Genomic DNA, 19,292 nt, shown 5'->3' on the forward strand with positions numbered 1-19,292 from the left:
ACAATTGAAAAATTATTTTGTTTTGTTGACAATTTCTATACATTGTGTATTTTTGTCGTATCAAGAAATTATACAGGCACGACGAAGTTGATTACTTCATAATCATGTAGTAAAGTACACATAATGTGAAAACGCGGTTTTTTTTTTGCACAGCGTTTTATGAAAGTATTAAAATATCGAAATAAAATGGCTAAAAAGGATATTAAATTAAGCTTATTAAACAAAAACATTAAAAATATAATTTATAATTCCATGATTGTAATAAAACCTATAAATATTCATTATATTGTTAAATTTTACATCCATAAAAAGAAAGAGTGGTTTTTTTCGCAGATTACAGTATTTTCATTTTCCTCTTTTCGAACAGATTTTCTTTGTCGATATTAGTCCTCATTATCATATTACAGACAGTAATTTTTTTCTATGACTGGAAGGATAGTAATTATAATTAACACGAGTTATTCTTATAATCTAGACTATTTATTATTTGTTTATTTTCTAGATTAAGTTAATGCTTAAACCCGTAATTGTAATAAATAAATTAATATTACATTATTAAAAAAATAGATATTTTCACACTATGTTCCGTTCAAAAGTATTTTGTCTCGAAATGACAATGACATCTATATAAATCTATAAATGTCAGAATGGGATGATAGATATAAAATAGAAATACATATATAAATATAATGTAACAAGACTGAGTCTTGTCAAAATTAAATCGTCGTTATTAAATTATTATTGCGCTTACGAGAATATTTATACAAGTGTATTAATAATCATACGAAATATAATAAAAATGTTTGCTTCCATTAGAACGTTTTTTAAATGGAGTCCCACAAAGAGTATCGAAAACAAAAATAAAATGTCATCTTTAATATTCGTTATATTTGTAAATATCCTTGAAGATGTTTTATTTTGGAAAAAAATATGGTTAACATTGTTATTCTTTTTATTTTTCAACGTTGTGTTTATGTAAGTATTAGCTTTTATTATACACATAATTTATTAAGTAATTATAAATTTGAGATAACAAATATTTTTTAAACCTTTTAGATCGTGTGTATGTCGACAGCTAAATATATTACAGTTTATTTGTGGACTTTCTATTTTAATTATAAGTATCGATGCGTTTGAGGCATGGTTAAAATATAAACACCGCACTGCATGCCTGAAAAGACTAGTTTATCACGAAAACAAAAATATAAAATTAGTCGCCCTTAAAGTTCAAACCTCGATCGAAAATATGTGGACAGGTTTTATATATTTACGTGATAGAAATCATACTAAAGTAAGTTGAAGATACATCAGCATGCATTTATTTAAGCTGAATACTAATACTATTTACCATTTTAGGCTTTTTTGCTGCTTCAGATAATATTGACTATTTTAATGTTGATTGGAAAATATATCAGCGGATACACATTAGTATATCTGCTATGTACAGTAATATTTTTCCTGTATAAACTTATACCTCCATTGGTAAATGTCTTAAAAAAAGTTCAACAAAATGCAGGTTTGTAAATATAGATGTGACTTTTAAATATTTTGTGAGTTTCAGACAATTATACAATATTATCTATTTTTAGAATCTGATTTTGAACTAGAAGGTCTTGTCCCAGAAGAAACGGATGTAAATTTAGATTTGCTGTCCATTGAACCAGATCAAAAACCTATTAGGGATGAAAAACAAAGTCTAGGTATATATAGGATTGTTTTATTTTTCTCTAATAGACTTAATTTATATTAAAAAAATATAGATTATTTACAAGTTTTTGTGATACTTGGCAGATTATTGGAAACCTGAAGATTTACCTTTTGAAGAAGCCAGTGACAGTTCTGATAATAGTAGCTCATTAGTAACTAATTTATCAATTGAAAAAATGAAAACACTTTCAAATGATGTTGAGGTCTCTGACTCTAGTGAAGATGAGTATATGCCGCAAGGTAAAAAAATGCATAGTAAAGAAATATCATTTTTGATGAATGATGGATATTAAAAATATTCCTTATAACTGGCACTTTCTAAATATAAAATTACATTTAAGTATGAATATTTAACATCAATTTCAGCACAGCCGTCTGATCAGATTCAATCTACATTAGATGTACAACCAGTTGGAACCTGGAGTAATGCTGCCTTTAATGTATTGTCTAATTTTGGAGGAGCTGTTGCTAATATGGTATACAGTACTCAAGATGATAAGAAAAGGAAACGAGTTTCAAGTGTTGATTCATCTGATGGATTTGAAATAATTGACAAAACTGACTTACAGTAGACTATGTACTTAAAAGTAATAAAAACCATCAATAATTTAGTGTCACTAAATAATAGGTTTGTAGTAAAAGATGGAAATAATAGTAAACACATTTTTTTTTTTGAAAAAAATATCTGTCATATATTTTTTAAAGCATCATCACAAATCATAAATAATGAAAGAAATCAATGTTATGATAATATTTTTAGTAAGGCTGATTGTTTTTTAATATATCTCAATTAATTAATGTGTGATCAATGAAAATAAAACAATATTATATTTTATAATACTTAAAGAGAAAACTGCTTTAAGTATTTTTTAATGTCACCAAAGTACCAATATAAAATATAATGGGGATATGTTAAAATTTATTATTGTTGTTTAAGAATAAAAATTTAAAATGCCTATTGAATTAGATAAAAATTTATTTACACCATTTTTCAATGCAGCTTATACTTAATAATTTTTAAAAACTAAACATTGCCAAATGTATTGCCATCTAATTTAGACATTAATTCTTTATGATGTTTTTTCAAAGCTTTTAATCGGATACTGTTTATTGCATTCCTAGCAACAAGAGCTTCTAACATGGGCCGTGATACCTGAAATACAAAAATGAATACATTTAACAGATTAATGAATATATTTTAAAGGATTTTAAATGGTAACTAGTTCAAATCAAATACTATTAATTTTAAGAATTTTCTGTCAATATTGGTTTTACCGACTTTTGAGTATTTTCTATTGTGAAAAGGGTGTAATATTACATTCCTATATTACAAATCTAAATCTATCTTAAAGTCATCCTTACCTTTTCAACTATATGACCTATAGCAATAGTCCTTACTGCTGCATTATGCTGTATGTTAAGAATGTCATCTTTGTCTGTTTCTCCTGCTTCATTTTTAAATGCTTCCTCTTCTTCTTCTTTTAAAATTGTCGGCAATTGTGTCAAAATCTGGACATGAAGAGCATAAACCTTATTTAAATGTTAGGTCAGGATATATTCTATGCACATATTTTAATGAACGCATCTCCTGCCTCCTTCAGAACTACACAATGCATGAAATGAAATACCTAAACATATACACTACATTTAGCAGCATACTTGGGTGGATGAGCCTCCTGATGGAAAGTGGTCATCATTATTACTGTACAACCAACCTTGGGAACTTCCCTTGCCACTGTAGTTAAATTGTCTTACTCATCTTTCAAAATACAATAATACAAAATAAATATTGCTGTTTGGCAGTAGAATGAATGATGAGTACTGCACATACCCAGACAGGCATGTAACAAGACTACACTGCGTGCTGTGAACATAGCAGCAATAGCCACGCAAGAGCTAGTTGCACTCATTTTTCTTGTTTGGTTGCTTTTTTTTTATCTTATTTTGATGTTATAATTAATATCTTTATACACAATACAAACATGTTTAGAATTCAAAAAAAAATTGCGACTAAAATACATTTTATTTTTCTGGAATAAGGTTGAAGTTAGTATGTAGTTTGTTGCAGATTTTTTTATCATCACTAATGCAAATACAATTAAGTATTTTTTTTGTTATGATTACTACCAATTATTTTATTTATACATACCTCAAAATTATTCAAAGTCAGTGAGTCATTATTGTTTGTGATTTTTAACTCAATTTCTCTTCTACTTTGAGTTGAGCCTTCATTGATCGATTGAAAACAAGTTATTTGTACCTAGAAATGATTGGTAATTTTACTTAATTTTGTGGAAAGTAATAAATATATAAACTGTTACCAAATTTTACTTATGGAATATTTTTCTACTATTGCTACAATACTTACTGAGGGGGCTTTAGCTGTCTGATCTGTGAGAAATGCAGCAAATATAATACCTACAAAACTAGAATCCATTCTTTGATACATAGATTGTGTAGAAAGATCTGAAATAGAGTAATGATTATATTATGCACGATTTATGTATGCAAAAAAAGTAACAAAAATATATAATAAAACTAATTTTTTTAGTATCAAACATTCACAATGTGTTCAAAATAAAAGTTACCTACATTATGAAAATACAAAACAACCTACCAACATGAGATGGCCAAACAGTTATGTGTGGATGAGAATGGTACCATCCAACAACTCTTAGTGGTCGCCCCACTTCTGCCGCTAATTCCTCTGCTCTTAATGTAGCTCTCACAAGCTGCTCTTCAGATATTTCTACCCTATCAGGCTTTTTATCCAAACGTCTTAATATAACAGACGATACTATTGAAACCAATGTATTATTATTGTGAACCTGTAAATTAATTCAAAAAAATTATCCTTTCAAGTAAAAAGTCATAAAAATACCAAGAACCTTAACAATGTAGTAATTTGAAGAAAAAAATCAAGGAATTACTTCTCCAATAAGTAGCCCCATTATTTCTTCTTTTTCTGTTGACAAGGCATGTTGTACACATACTAATGCTACATCCGTAGATAATAAAACTTTTTTTAACATTTTGTTATTGAATATAACTCAACTATATCAATTGAGGTTTAAATATACCTCAATTACGGATAGGTTTTTTCAATCACTATTATTCCTACAGTGTTTACAATAGTTATGAATAAGTTTACGACATAACTGACAGTAATGCTAATGACATTTGACAGTCACGAACTTGGTTAATGTTGGAGAGTCGATAACCGAACAATCGATCACAGGTGTTAACTTTTATATGATAATAAAATCGAAATATGAAAATTACAATTAAGCACGAATAATATGTTTCTAAATGTTTTATTGCTGTTTTATGTTCCAATTAAGATCTCAATATTAATTTTGAAAACAAATATATAATGTCATAGTAAACTTCAAAGTTGGTTCAGATATCATAAGGAGTAACAAAAAAAATGATTGTAATTTTATTTTGTACAAGTATTTAAAATGTGGTTTATGATCGTGAGCTCCACCTTTCTATAAATATTAGACACTAAAGTAGCTTGAGTTATACTAATATAATATAAAACATGTTTATGAATATAAATCAATATGTTATATATTATAAATAGTAGTGAAACAGTTACTACAACGACGACTTAAAAAAATGCTACTAGCACTCTTGCCATTTAAAGCGGTTATGATCGTTATTGTAACTAGTTAAAATTTTAAATAAGGTATAATTAAAGCTCTAATGTAAATAATTATTTATGTTACATAAGTTCTGCTATTAAAAATATGAGTAATTTGAAGAGTGTCAGATTTTTCCACTGACGAATTTCGTATGGTATTTTTGGTGTAAAAAAAAAACTTATTGGTATTTCGGAGCCTAGCCCTCCTATTTCTTTATTCAGCTTACTTCACATTAATATAATTTATTTATTACATTACTGTTTAACCTTCAATGACCGACTTATGAACGTTCCATTATTGTATCCGCAGTTTATTCAATCAGTGTTTGAGAGATGTTCGGGATAGTGTCGATATATAATAAATATATTTTTACGAATCATCACATCTTCTATTATCGATATTTGTATTTTAAACTTACTTATTCCTAAAAAATATATTTCATAGAAAAGTACCTCTTATAAAACATGGTAAAATATTGTACAGATAATAGTTAAAGTCGATGGCTTAATTTATTTTATTTCAATCCGATTTATCAGTATGTAAGTAAGATAAATTTCAAATAAATTATTTTTAAAATCATATCGATTTACGTTCATCATTAAAAGTTACAAATTTTATCATCGCGAGTCTCCCTATATTGAATTAGTGACAATGACAATTACTGTTGACAGCTTGACGCACTGGTTGATGATAGGGTGATACTGTACTATTTGACTTGCTATTGATAGCGGGGGATAGGTACTATCAATCTAACATTACGATTACAAGATACCGCCCGTTTTTAAATTTGCAGTTGCAGAAATAATATATGAATAAATCGTGCCGATTTTCGTTTTAAGTTCAAATCTAAAATTGTTAATCATTAATTGCGTACCGCATTATGATTTTTATGCCCACCACTAAATATATTCGTGTGTTGTGAATCGTGGGTGCGCAGAAGAGATAAAAACTCAGACGTATAGATTTTTCGTTCGTCTTCATTGTAACTTATAACTGGATACAACAGGAGCAAGAATACATTTTGGACTGGTTTTGAAAATGTTACGAATTCGAGGATTACATATTATTAATCGAATAAATATACCTTCGACGCAACGTAAGATTAAATTACTTTTTTACATTTATTTTAATATTAAAGATTTCAAGCGTTGTAGAAAATTACAATTAGTCTTTATTTTAATTTGTTTTTCATACGTAGTGTACCTAACATACTTAACTACACAGTTCTGTATTTTCGTATAGTCGATCGATCGACGTTTTCATATTTAGAATATATTCTCTAAATTCTTTTTTTTTAAATTCAATTTATATAATCCAATTACAGGTTAATAAAAATAATAAAATAAGTACTTTTTAGTAATAAAACATTAGGTAATCTGTCATCTTATCTCAAGGTGTACTAGTCCACATTAATATATTTTACTTTTTCTATGTTCAAGTATCAGTGACTACTGATTCTTATAAATTTCACTGACTAGTGAAATTATTTAATTTATTTAAAAATTTTTACATGGTTGGCTAATGGTATAGGTGTCTCAAGTCAAATTAACTATGCCACATGGAAGATCTGGATAAATATTATAATATTATTTTACACTTTTTACAAAAAAAAAGTATTATAGGTATTTTAATTATTTATTTTAACACAAATAAAAATTACTTTTACGTGGATAAAAAAATAAAGTTATGGGCATAGATCTTAAGACATTTCAATTAAAGTACTAATTTAAAAAAAAAAATAAGTAAAAAACAAATTAGTTTCTTTCAATTGGGGATTTATTATATAATACCCTGTCAAACTTAGAAAATATATATGATACAAAATATATATTTTTAAACATGTATCTCTCTTATAAATTTGTTTTAATTACTATATTAAAATATAATATTTAATCAAGTAATTAAATAATATAATGGACATGGAAAACTAAGTAAATCATTAATAAAAATAACTACAATTTAGTAATGCCTGGTAGTTTACTTCATACTTATATGCTATGGTAACAGATTTTTATATATTGATGTTTATTGCTTGTTCTTGTAAATTTAGTTATTGGGTATTTTTAGCCTTTGTGAGCAGCTCCACATAAATAAAAAACTTCATATATTTTAACGATTTTTGTATTTTTTGAATAAACATAAAATAAGTTTATTAGCTCTCGAAAAGAAATGACGATTTATATTTTAATGGCATTTATGAATATCCCAGTAGTACAAAAGACAAAGCTTCGCCTTTACGCGTGAAATTATGAAATACTTGTGGGAATATTTTGTATAATTTTTATTAATAATTATCGAGATAAACCGCAATTAGTAACCATATTATGATTAGTAGAACAAGATAATTACGACAGTGTATTTTATATTATCACGACAGTATAATCAATATTCGATGCTTTTCGAATTTTATCCTTTTTAACATTTAAATGCTCCTAAAATAAATATCAAGAATAAGCGCGGTCAAGTATCTCAGCGCCCTGCGTAGAGTATTTTTTAAATACTTCACCTTCTCAAGGTGATTTATTTAATCAAATGAACTATATTCGTTGAACCTGTGATTGAGATTTTTTTTTAAAATAGCATCTTTTTTTATTATACAGCATATGTTAACGAATGACTTCGAAGTTAATAAAGCCTCTATCTGCGGTCCGCGCCTAGTCTATATCAACGAATGAATTTAAAGTCGTCCAAAAATTGTTGAGGTCTTAGTTGTCAGAATTTGCGGAATGTGAAAAAAATAGGAAAGAGAGGACGTAACAAACTTTTGGAATGTATTTAAGAGAAAAGTAACAATTTTTTTATTGTATTTATTGTTTTTTTTTTATAGATGTCAGAGGTATTTCAAAAGTATCCCAGGTAGAACCAGAAAAACCAGAAATTAAAACATCGATACCTGGCCCCAGGACACAAGCCTTGTTCAAAGAACTTTCCGCACTGCAGGTAAAATGCAATAAAATGTTATCAAATCTCATTTATTACGTAGCCATGACAGTATTTACTACTTTATGAACCGTAAGTGTATACAATATAATTAGACTTCTATCTGATGAGATTTTCAACGTGTATTCTTTTTATTCCAAAATATCTCACTTAGTAATGTCGAACTTACATACGAATATTCTAACCCGATCTTAGTTTCTCAATCATAAACGAAGGCGTAAATATCGTATTCCATATTACAAACATTCAAAAAGATTTTTTTGACAACCTCCATGGTCGAGTGGTGTGTACCAACAGTTTTCATGGGTACGACACACTGAGGTCCCGGGTTCGATTCCCGGCCGAGTCAATGTAGATTACCATTAGTTTTCTATGTTGTCTTGGGTCTGGGTGTTTGTAGTACCGTCGTTACTTCTGATTTCCATAACACAAGTGCTTCAGCTACTTACATTGGGATCAGAGTAATGTATGTGATGTTGTCTCATATTTATTTATTATTATTATTATAAAGAGGTGAATTTTGATACACATCATTCACCCTCAATTTCAATTTTCGTGATTGCTGTGATCTCACATCAGAAGTGACGCATTTCTATCAACTCACAGTTATTAAACACACTACTTAATGAACGAGGTGAATATTAAAAAGTCCTCACTCACAACTCAACTTCGTGTCATAAGAAATTATTATGGAAAGCTATCGATTTACCAAGGAATTTTCAACTTCTTTTTCGGATGGCTTTTTCAATAAGTTGCCGACACGATTTCTCATTTTATGACATTGACAAAAATATGTACAATTTTTGTTTTTTATAATCTAATTATGATAGTTTACATTGAATATCTTTATACCTTGTCTATTTTTAATATTTAATGATTTTATCCTTGACGTTTTATTCTATTTTTTTTTAATCAAATAGATTAGGATTTACCTATTTTCTTAATCTGACTGATTATTTCCTAATCTAGTCTAATTTTAATGGATTACAAAATAATCTAACGCAATGTATATCAGATGAATAATCTTAATACATAATTTAGATAAAATTAACTTCTCACTTCTTATAGTGGACGAAAAATAATTATGATTTTTTATTCTTTCTAGCAAGCAGGTTCGGTTCAGTTGTTCGCTGATTATGACAAAAGCATTGGTAACTATTTCGTTGACGCCGACGGTAACGTCTTCTTGGATGCCTTCACGCAAATTTCGTCGGTACCCATTGGCTATAACCACCCTGAATTGTTAAAAGTTTTTGACGATAAACATAACCTGGTTAGTTATTTTACAACTCTATCTCAAAAGTACATCAATTTATATTTTATAAGTTTTATTTTTAACAGAGATCGCTTGTCAACCGACCGGCCCTGGGTGTTTTCCCACCAATAGATTGGCCCAAGAAATTAAACGATGTCTTAATGGCAGTAGCGCCTAAAGGCCTTAACGGTGTTTCGACAATGATGTGCGGTTCCTGTTCGAACGAAAATGCTTACAAGACTGTATTTATGTGGTACCGTAAAAGGGAACGAGGGGGAAAGATTGATTTCACTCCAGAGGAAATGACGTCATGCATGGCTAACCAGCCACCCGGATCTCCTAATTTATCAATTTTATCCTTTCAGGTAGGTACTATGTCTTAATTTGTATATAGGGTCAAAAAACTGCCGGTATTTTATATATCATGTATTCTTAGTCAATACAATATTTTGTGTTGGACAAGATGTTGTATTGACTTCAAATTTGAATGTTACTGAAATATATGATATCCGTATTTTATAAATCAAGAAAGAAAGAAAATAGCTCCGACGGAAAGTTCGTTCATCTTGAAATAAAGTATTTTCAACATTTCACGCATTTACATACTCTCGAGTTGTAGCTGGTGTATTAATAGAACACTAAGGTGACGACCTTTGTAATTTTACGAATTCTTTGTTAAATTACATTTTTTATAAAGACTAGTTTAATATGATATATTTTTAGGTTTGATTGTTACATCCCCGTTATACACATTCTCGGTTCTAATTTTTTTTATTCTGTTGTTTCGCGGTATTACTTCGGAATGGTAGAGCTCCATGAAATGTGATTCGACGGAAAACTAGCGTTTGCGTCACAATATGTTTACAAGAAAATGTTTACCCGCATACACTATTGATTGTGTTTGTGTAATCTACTTATACGATTATAAATAAATACAAAAGATGCGTCGAATCTGTATAAAAACCAAGGTTGCCATTGTTTTTATACCATTTAGTATGTACTACGTCACGTGTTAATCCCAAGAGCGCACATACATTTTTGTGTCGCGTCAATACATTTCTCTTTAGTCGTATTTTATTCATTTAATCTGTTTACTTCAGAAAGAATTTATTTATAAACAGATTTTATTTCTATAATTAAATTAGACTTTTATAAAAAACATGAAACTCTTAACAGAAGATACAACGCGTTACGATAAAGTTTTAGTATTATAAGAAGTCGCACTGCGTTTTACACATCAGTTTTTTAATTTAGACTGTCAGTCCAGTGAATGAAGACAAAATAAAGACCGAACTTCGGAAAAATTAGGGGAATATTGGATTTTTGAATAAACTAATGGGGACTTTTGGGATTTGTTTAGAACCATCAAAGGAAGGCTTATGCAAAAATCCGGCTTTCCCCTAATTTTTCCGAAATGGAATGTCTTTATTGACTGGGATAATTGATACGTATGAATATCAAGGCCTTTTTCATAAAAGGAACATTACAAAGTCATTTATTTCACTAGATGATTATTATTCCTCTTTTATTTCGACGTTGATCATCAATACTGTTAACACAATTTATTTACATATGGCAGAATAATGATAAATTAATTTGTATCGCGCGCATAATTGTGTCTACACGACATTTATTTTATTAACAGTAGTTATATATCTACGTGTTCACAAAATACATCACGTTTATTGCGTTTGTTTACAGCCGCAATAGACAATTACTACATATACACGGAACCACTTACATTAAAAAATATTTATTTAAAAATCGGAAAATGAAATAACAAAACCAATCGCAGGATTGACTACTTGTTTTTAAATATTTTTTTAGTTTTACGATGGTAAAATGAGGCGTTATTGTAGTTTCGTCTAAGTGTAACATCGTACCTGATCAAAAATGAATTGCATAAGAATTTGTGTATTGTTGATTATATATCTTTATTCTGTGATAAAAATAATCACCTATGAAAACAGTATCTAATAAAAATAAAAAAAAGTTATAAGACTAGTTGGTCTTATTTTATAGTAATTTTAATGCCCGATGCATTATTTTCCAAACACAAAGATTTTTCTTCTATAAATGAGTCATTTGTCAAATGTAAAACTTACGTTTAAATTTAATAATAATAAATACAAATTTAATTAAATCGATTTCAAAATTAAATTTCATGTAATATATTTATTATAATTACAATAACTGCCAAAACGGGGATTTTAATTGTATTCTGTTTATATTACAATATGTTTATATATTATTTTACAGGGTGGATTTCATGGTCGCACCTTTGGAGCCCTAACGACCACGCGATCTAAGGCAATACATAAACTGGATTGTCCAGCCTTCGACTGGCCACAGGCTCCTTTTCCGAGATACAAGTATCCCCTTGAGCAGAACCAAAGAGAAAATAAAAAAGAAGACGACAAGTAAGTCAGATTAGATACGGTTAAATTTGTCTATGATATAAATAAATACATTATAGTGTAACCTTTATAGCGTACCTTCATACATTTGAAGCCGTGATTAAGAATAACAGCAGCTTATAAAATTGACCACTGCTGGGCTAAAGCCTCCGCTCCCATTGAGGAGAAGGTTTGGAACATATTCCACCACCCTGTTCCTCTGTAATTTGACACATGCAGGTTTCTATGCGAGTAGCCGGAGAAAGACCACAGTGGCGTGCACTTGGAGAGGCCTACGTCCAGCAGTGGACGGGAACGGGCTATGATGATGATGATGAGATTTCCTCACGATAAATACAAATTAAACACATGAATATTCAGTGGTGGTAGCCTGGGATAGAATCCGCCATCATCGGTTAAGATGCACGCGTTCTAACCACTGGGCCATCTCGGCTCGATTAAGAATATATTTATTTTATACCGCTGCCCGAATTGATTTGGTTCGGTTAAAGAATTCTGTATTACTTTTTCACCGTAAAGATTTAAACACCGTACAACACGACATTTACGAGATATGCTTCATGCGTTAATTGAAACATCTCGTAACACAAGTCTTTGTTTTTAAACTTTTTTGAGGATGCATTCTGACGACAGTCAAAATGCGCGACTTTCGCCGAATTAATATATAATTACTTTACCTTTCAAACTGAAAGTTTTTTTGGAAATAGATGCCGTGGTTTTTATGATTATACTTTCCTATCATACTCTTTATCATATTAGTACACATTTAACGTGTTTTTTTTTTTAAATAAATAATGAGCAATTGCTTCCATGACTTTCTGACAAAGTACTCATAAAAGAGATAAGATTTCTTTGTATACTATACACATTACCGTAATATCTTCTGCTCAGATTTGATGATTCAACATCATCATCATCATTAACATCTCATCACTGTGTCCATAAAATTCAGAAATCGGAATCAGTACTATTAAAGTTTTGTCATATGATATACCTATTTTAATGCTTAGTTCTTGTATATTTTAATATTACCCTTGAATATGTCTGTTCCACACGGTAATAAATAAATATTATTTCTCATGTAAATAACATCAACATTATTTGTTATTATGATAATACAAATATCTGATATGGTTTTGCATTGAATGACAATAAGCCTTTTGTTTACTTTATTTGTATTTGCATGAGTAAAGGTTAGGCGTTTGACTTTGCGTTTCAATGTGACGTCCATTAAAATAATATATTTAGCGATATATTATAATATGTTCGTATCTGCGTTAAAATTAGATCGATATTGACAAAATTTCTGGTGTATATGTAATGTAATGATAATTTCTACTTATATAAATATTGTAGTTTGTGGTTTTTAAGAATAAAAAATCTCTCACTCTCACTTAACACCTTCTATTGGGATTCCCCTACACTAGCTATATATATAGACACTAGTGATGTGCCGGATCGTATAAAATGTAGATCCGCGGATACGGATCTGAATACGGATATTTGTTGTCAAGATCCGCGGATACGGATACGGATACGGATCGTAACTTTTTTACACAATCAGTGATAAATCAATTACTTTTAGAAAAGAACATTGCACGAAGAGTCTTTTGCTAATATGCTAGATAGTGATGATGACGACGAGCAATCTGAAAATCATATATCAGATACGAAAGCTAATTTGCTCATCGAATATATGTCAGAAAAGAGATTACCAAGAGATCAAGACCAACTAAAGTATTGGGAAATTAACACTAAAAAGTTTGGAGGTCTTAGTCACATTGCTCGTACATATTTATCATCACCTGCAACAAGTATTCCAAGTGAGCAAATTTTCAGTGCATCAGGAATTGTTTATAATCCTCATCGTAACAGACTTTTGGGGGACAAAGCTGCCAAATTACTCTTTTTGATATACAATATACCATTACTTAATTTCAATTATGACTGATATTTTTTTTAAGTTTCATTAATTGTCATTGTGATTTTAATCTAACATTAACACTGTATGTGTCACGCAGTACTAGTTTTGTTGATTAAAAATTATTTAATTCGAATTTAAAATATTACGAAGATCTAAGTTTTTTTTTATTGTTAATTAAAAGTGATCTCATAACTTTTTATACTACTGATCTCATTAAAAAGCTAGTTTATTTAGAACCTTGAAGTTATATACTATTGGTATGATAACTAATGATAAATGATAAATATGATAACTACGCCAAAGATGGCAACATAAAGGAGCCAAATATTTGATTTTAAGGAATAACAAAATATCCGTATTGAATTTAATAGTTTTTTATTTCTACCTAATGGCCTATTAAAGGCGAAGGCTAAGGCGAAGAAATTGTTAGCTACTAAACCGAATCTTTTATAAGTAATTGTGGACCGTCACAATCTCGGCAACTGGCGTCGCTAGTACGCCTTACCCTTCGCCTCAAGGAATATATTATCTATAAATTTAAAATTAATAAGGTAAATATATCCGCCAGATAGATCCGCCAAAAAGTAACGGATTCGGATAAGGATACGGATCTTTCTTCTGCCTCGAATATCCGCGGATACGGATACGGATACGGATATCCGACATCACTAATAGACACTTAACTATATTTTCTCAAACTTAGAAAAAAATGTATATCTTATAGTTATAGCCGGAGTTTTTTTGTTCATTGTGATACATCCTATGGTTAAAAGTGTATTTAACTTGATTTTTTCGTATGTTATATATCTAATAACTGTTGTCATTTTTGCCTGAATTTCTGACAAAATAAATACCTGGCTCTACGCAATATTTATCATAAGAGGCGTACAAAAACACCACCATACATGTGTGACCATTGTACCAATCCAAAATTAAATGGTTTTATAGCATGCTTTTTTATTTTAGCAATAATCCTAAATTCATAATTGTATAGGGATCTTATCTAGTGTTGCTATTTTACAGATGCCTTGAACAGGTCGCTGATACCATTGAAAAATATAAAAAGAAAGGGAATCCTGTCGCTGGATTAATAGTGGAGCCGATTCAGTCTGAGGGGGGTGACCATGAGGCATCGCCTGAGTTTTTCCAAAAACTACAAAAGCTATGCAAAGAGGTTTGTGTCTAAATAGTTCTTTTTATCTGCGACCTCGTTTGCTTTGTTGTTAATTAGCGTTGCTCTGAAATAAAAAATGATATCAATGAAAGGTAAAGTGAAAATACATTCTTAATATTTATTGACCTTAATTTACTAAAAATGATTACTACTTGACATCTAGACATATATTAACTTTGTAATATAAAATAGCCCTTTTTACTGAATGCATATGTATTTACACACGGTACATATCCCAAAATAACATTTTTTACTACTACAATTTTTGTCGGACTGTCTGTCTGTATGTTCCGGCTAATCTCTGGAACGGCTGATCTGGCGGATTTTGACGGGACTTTCAATGGCAGATAACTGATATAATAGGGAGTAACTTAGGCTGTAATAATATGTTTTTTTGTTATATTCAAAGGCGTACAAGGTCGCGGGCACAGATATTTTTATTTTTTATTATTTTTTTTATTTATTTATTTATTTATTTATTTTATATGATTTATACATGTTAATAAGTAATTATATTTGTAATATCCAAATATCATATACATTTTTTCAGAATGGAGTCGCATATATCATTGATGAAGTTCAAACCGGTTGTGGACCGACCGGTAAGATGTGGTGCTACGAACACTTCGACCTACCCTCTCCCCCCGACGTGGTAACTTTCAGCAAGAAAATGTTGACGGGCGGATTTTACTTCAACGTTGAAACTAAGTAAGTAATCTCAGACTCTGCATCTAGACATTATCGTATCATCACGATTATTTAATAAATTAGTTTAATTTAATTTATTTCAAAACTATAAAATATATTAAATATTAATAACGATCACATAATTATTATTAATTTATTTATTTATATTTTTTCTCATATATAATACATTTTTAAATATAAAATACAAAGTATATAAATATATATTTAAAAATATAAAATATATAATTATTATTATTATCAAAGAACTCTTACGTCATGTTAATCTATAGTTCAAGATCATGTAGGTTAATACTATAACAATGTTGAGTTTATCGATGCAGTAGTATTATTTATTATTTGTAACATAGTATTAATTGACATAATATTATTGAAGGAAATGGTGATGTTTAAGCATATTGAAGTTATTTCGAATGTATTTCTCAAGGATATAAAATTGCATATAATTGTTAATATAATTTATTTATAAAAATACATACCTATGTTTAAAAGTCTCTATATATTTAAACAGAACTGATACTATTTTTTTCATTTAACGTATATTGCGAAAAAAACATATTCGAATAATAAACGACTTGTATCCAAATATATTAGTAAACAAGCTTAGCAGGAAAATATTAAGAATGTTACATAATATTAAAAAGTGGTCAGTTTGTTTATGCCCACATCCTTGTCATTGATTATTATAATTTTTGTAAATATAATATTTGAGAGAAAGCCAGAAGGCTACGTTACAGTAGAGTCTAAGCGGAGGACTGCGTTAAATAATAACTAAACAAAACTAAGAAGTCAATTGTGATAATTATACAAAGAACAACATAAAAGCCTTGATAATCGTTATTTATTTATTTGTAAAACACTAATGATTTATTTCAACTCATATTTGTTGTATAGTTGAAGCATTATATATTAAATTATTATCTAAATTATTTTTACTATGTTATTTCAGACCATCCCAAGCATACAGAGTATTCAATACTTGGATGGGAGATCCCGGAAAGTTGATTTTATTAGAGAAGGTTTTGGAAGTAATTAAAAATGAAAAGCTGATTTCGGTTGTAAATGAAAGTGGAAAGGTTCTCAAAAATGGTTTGCACGAGTTGGAGCATGAATTTCCGAATCTAATCAACAGCGTCCGAGGACGGGGCACCTTTTTATCCTTCAATTCCCCCACTACGAAATGTAGGGATCAAATCAATTCTGATTTGAAGAAGAATGGTGAGTCAATAATCTACGCATTTATTGAACAATCATTACATAATTCCAGAAGAATTATATTTAATAATGAATAAACTTTGTTTATTGCAAATATAATACTACAGCCTAATAATAGTTATTAACTGTTTTAATTTAATTGTTTTTTGCATTAGTATTTATACAATGTTTGTTAAATAAAGTAAAAAAAAAAAGTAAAGTAACAGCCTGTAAATTCCCACTGCTGGGCTAAAGGCCTCCTCTCCCTTTAAGGAGAAGGTTTGGAACATATTCCACCACGCTGTTCCAATGCGGGTTGGTGGAATACACATGTGGCAGAATTTGTATGAAATTTGTCACATGCAGGTTTCCTCACGATGTTTTCCTTCACCGCTGAGCACGAGATGAATTATAAAGACAAATTAAGCACATGAATCAGCGGTGCTTGCCTGGGTTTGAACCCGCAATCATCGGTTAAGATGCACGCGTTGTAACCACTGGGCCATCTCTGCTCTTCAAATAAATAGTTTTTTTAATTTTTCGTAGGTGTGCTAGGTGGTGTCTGCGGAGATAATACCATACGCCTAAGACCAGCACTTATCTTCCAGAAGAAGCACGCTGAAATATATCTAGATATTTTACGGAAAACTTTAAAAGAAATGTAAAACATTTCATAAGAGAAATCTTTAACTTTAATTGTTATGTCATTTATTTTTTGTGATTGTTTACAGTATTATTTTTTATAATTACGCGCTACTATTCGTATTTATAAGACTTTTTGAAGTGCCATATTCATTAAGTTTAATATTTTATTAAGATATATATTTTTTTCAATTTTATTTATATCTATGCTTTATATTAAATGATAATTATAAGGTGATTATAAAATCACGTGCCTCAAAAGAGTCTTCCAGTTAAAAAAAATAATAATTTCTAGTACTATTTACTACTTATAAAAGTTTAATGGTATTCAATAAAATCATAAACGAGATTATTGTTTATTATTTTTTTTTGACGTAGTTTCACTTGCAATTCAATTTATATACGTGTCGCAGATTACAGGTTAAAAAATAATTTGAAGGCCTTTTGGGTCCACAATGTGTTACATAGTAAAGAGTGATACATATGCTATCATCGTACTCAATCAATTTCAAATAGACCACCATATTTTCGTGGCAATATTGCTAACGTTCTTTCTTTATATTTTTATTATTTTTAAAGCCAAGTATTTAATTTATTTTTAAAAGATTGTCATTTGATTTTAACCCCCATTAAACTTAGCTGCACTCTCCGTGGTATGGAAATCAACTATCAGTGAGAGACGAGATCAATATTTATATAGAACTTACAAGTATCTGCGTAGCGATACAATGGAAGGAAGGAAAATAATTAAGAAAAATTAAAATATTTGACAACACACTGGAAAAGTTTGCTAATAAATGTCCTCGCTCCTAAATCCGTGAACTTGCTTCAGTAATTGGAGATATACAAGCTATTACTTATATAGACCGTGAGATGATAATGACAAAATATTTGGTCATTTGTACCAGTATAGCGGTTCTTCAGGGGTATAATTACGTAAAGGAAAACAGGAAAATGATGGTCATAGCGAAAAATAACGAAAAATAACGAGTGTCGAACGATTTGTCCCACAAAAATGCCTGTATTTTCAGAAAGTCGAAAAAGAAGAAGTAGGCGGTAGCGTAATGCCATAACTCTCGGGTGTGGCTTACAGCCCGTCATACCGACGCGAATACATTAATTTTAATAAAACAATTCAACAATTTGTACCAGACTAATTTTTGGATAGCTAATTATCGTCGAGTAGTCATTCACGAAAATCACCTTGCCATACTTTTCCGACAGTTCCTAATGGCCGCCATACCACTGCAAAGGAGTAATTTTTTTTTGGCCAAACGATTCGTACCAGTATTGCATTTGAATTTTTGGAAAGTATTAGGTGTAGGTGTATGTGACCGTTATTATTTTTCCCATACTTCTAGTAGGGGGATAAAATGCTGCCATACTTGAAATACTTATTTATTTAACACCTTTTACGCTTACAACTTGTAAGCGTAAAATTGTTGTTAAATAACTTGTAAGTTACAAGGTACTTACTTGTAGGCCAAGAAGTGTCTTTTGTAGGCTCGTCTGGGTAGAAGCCACCCCTCTCCGAACAATCTACCGGCAAGTAATAATGCTTACTATTTCTATAATCCTTTTTAAAGATTGAGTATGTCAGTGTAACTACAGGCACAAGGGACATAGTATCCTCGCTCACAAGATTGCCGTAAGTAAAAATTGGCTTATATTTTTTACGGTGCCAATG

At 29.7% G+C, this 19,292-nt stretch overlaps 3 protein-coding genes across 4 annotated transcripts; 2 read left to right on the forward strand and 1 right to left on the reverse strand.

The window, feature by feature from the left end:
• The first annotated feature begins 657 nt into the window (after positions 1-657).
• Positions 658-2,379, forward strand: LOC124533428. 2 transcript variants are annotated; one of them, XM_047108675.1, is made up of 6 exons: positions 658-975; positions 1,057-1,291; positions 1,357-1,516; positions 1,590-1,700; positions 1,792-1,947; positions 2,079-2,379. In XM_047108675.1, the coding sequence occupies exons 1-6, from the start codon at positions 800-802 to the stop codon at positions 2,084-2,086; spliced, it is 846 nt and encodes a 281-aa protein (XP_046964631.1). In that variant the 5' UTR covers positions 658-799; the 3' UTR covers positions 2,087-2,379. The 2 variants fall into 2 exon arrangements, with proteins under 2 accessions (XP_046964631.1, XP_046964630.1); XM_047108674.1 differs by having other exon boundaries at positions 664-975; positions 2,074-2,379.
• Positions 2,380-2,665: 286 nt separating this feature from the next.
• On the reverse strand, positions 2,666-4,894 carry LOC124533429 (lys-63-specific deubiquitinase BRCC36-like). Its single transcript, XM_047108676.1, has 6 exons — positions 4,638-4,894; positions 4,325-4,535; positions 4,076-4,173; positions 3,857-3,967; positions 3,070-3,216; positions 2,666-2,860 (listed from the first exon to the last, which is right to left on the reverse strand). Exons 1-6 carry the CDS (start codon positions 4,737-4,739, stop codon positions 2,732-2,734), a joined length of 798 nt encoding a protein of 265 aa, XP_046964632.1. The 5' UTR covers positions 4,740-4,894; the 3' UTR covers positions 2,666-2,731.
• A 1,165-nt stretch (positions 4,895-6,059) lies between these two features.
• On the forward strand, positions 6,060-17,954 carry LOC124533732 (4-aminobutyrate aminotransferase, mitochondrial). The gene is made up of 9 exons (XM_047109183.1): positions 6,060-6,450; positions 8,182-8,294; positions 9,400-9,567; positions 9,636-9,914; positions 11,809-11,969; positions 14,914-15,064; positions 15,615-15,772; positions 16,719-16,987; positions 17,510-17,954. Exons 1-9 carry the CDS (start codon positions 6,393-6,395, stop codon positions 17,626-17,628), a joined length of 1,476 nt encoding a protein of 491 aa, XP_046965139.1. The 5' UTR covers positions 6,060-6,392; the 3' UTR covers positions 17,629-17,954.
• The last annotated feature ends 1,338 nt before the right edge of the window (positions 17,955-19,292 follow it).

The sequence above is a fragment of the Vanessa cardui genome, chromosome 11 (genome assembly GCF_905220365.1).
Source record: "Vanessa cardui chromosome 11, ilVanCard2.1, whole genome shotgun sequence".
Taxonomy (NCBI): domain Eukaryota; kingdom Metazoa; phylum Arthropoda; class Insecta; order Lepidoptera; family Nymphalidae; genus Vanessa; species Vanessa cardui.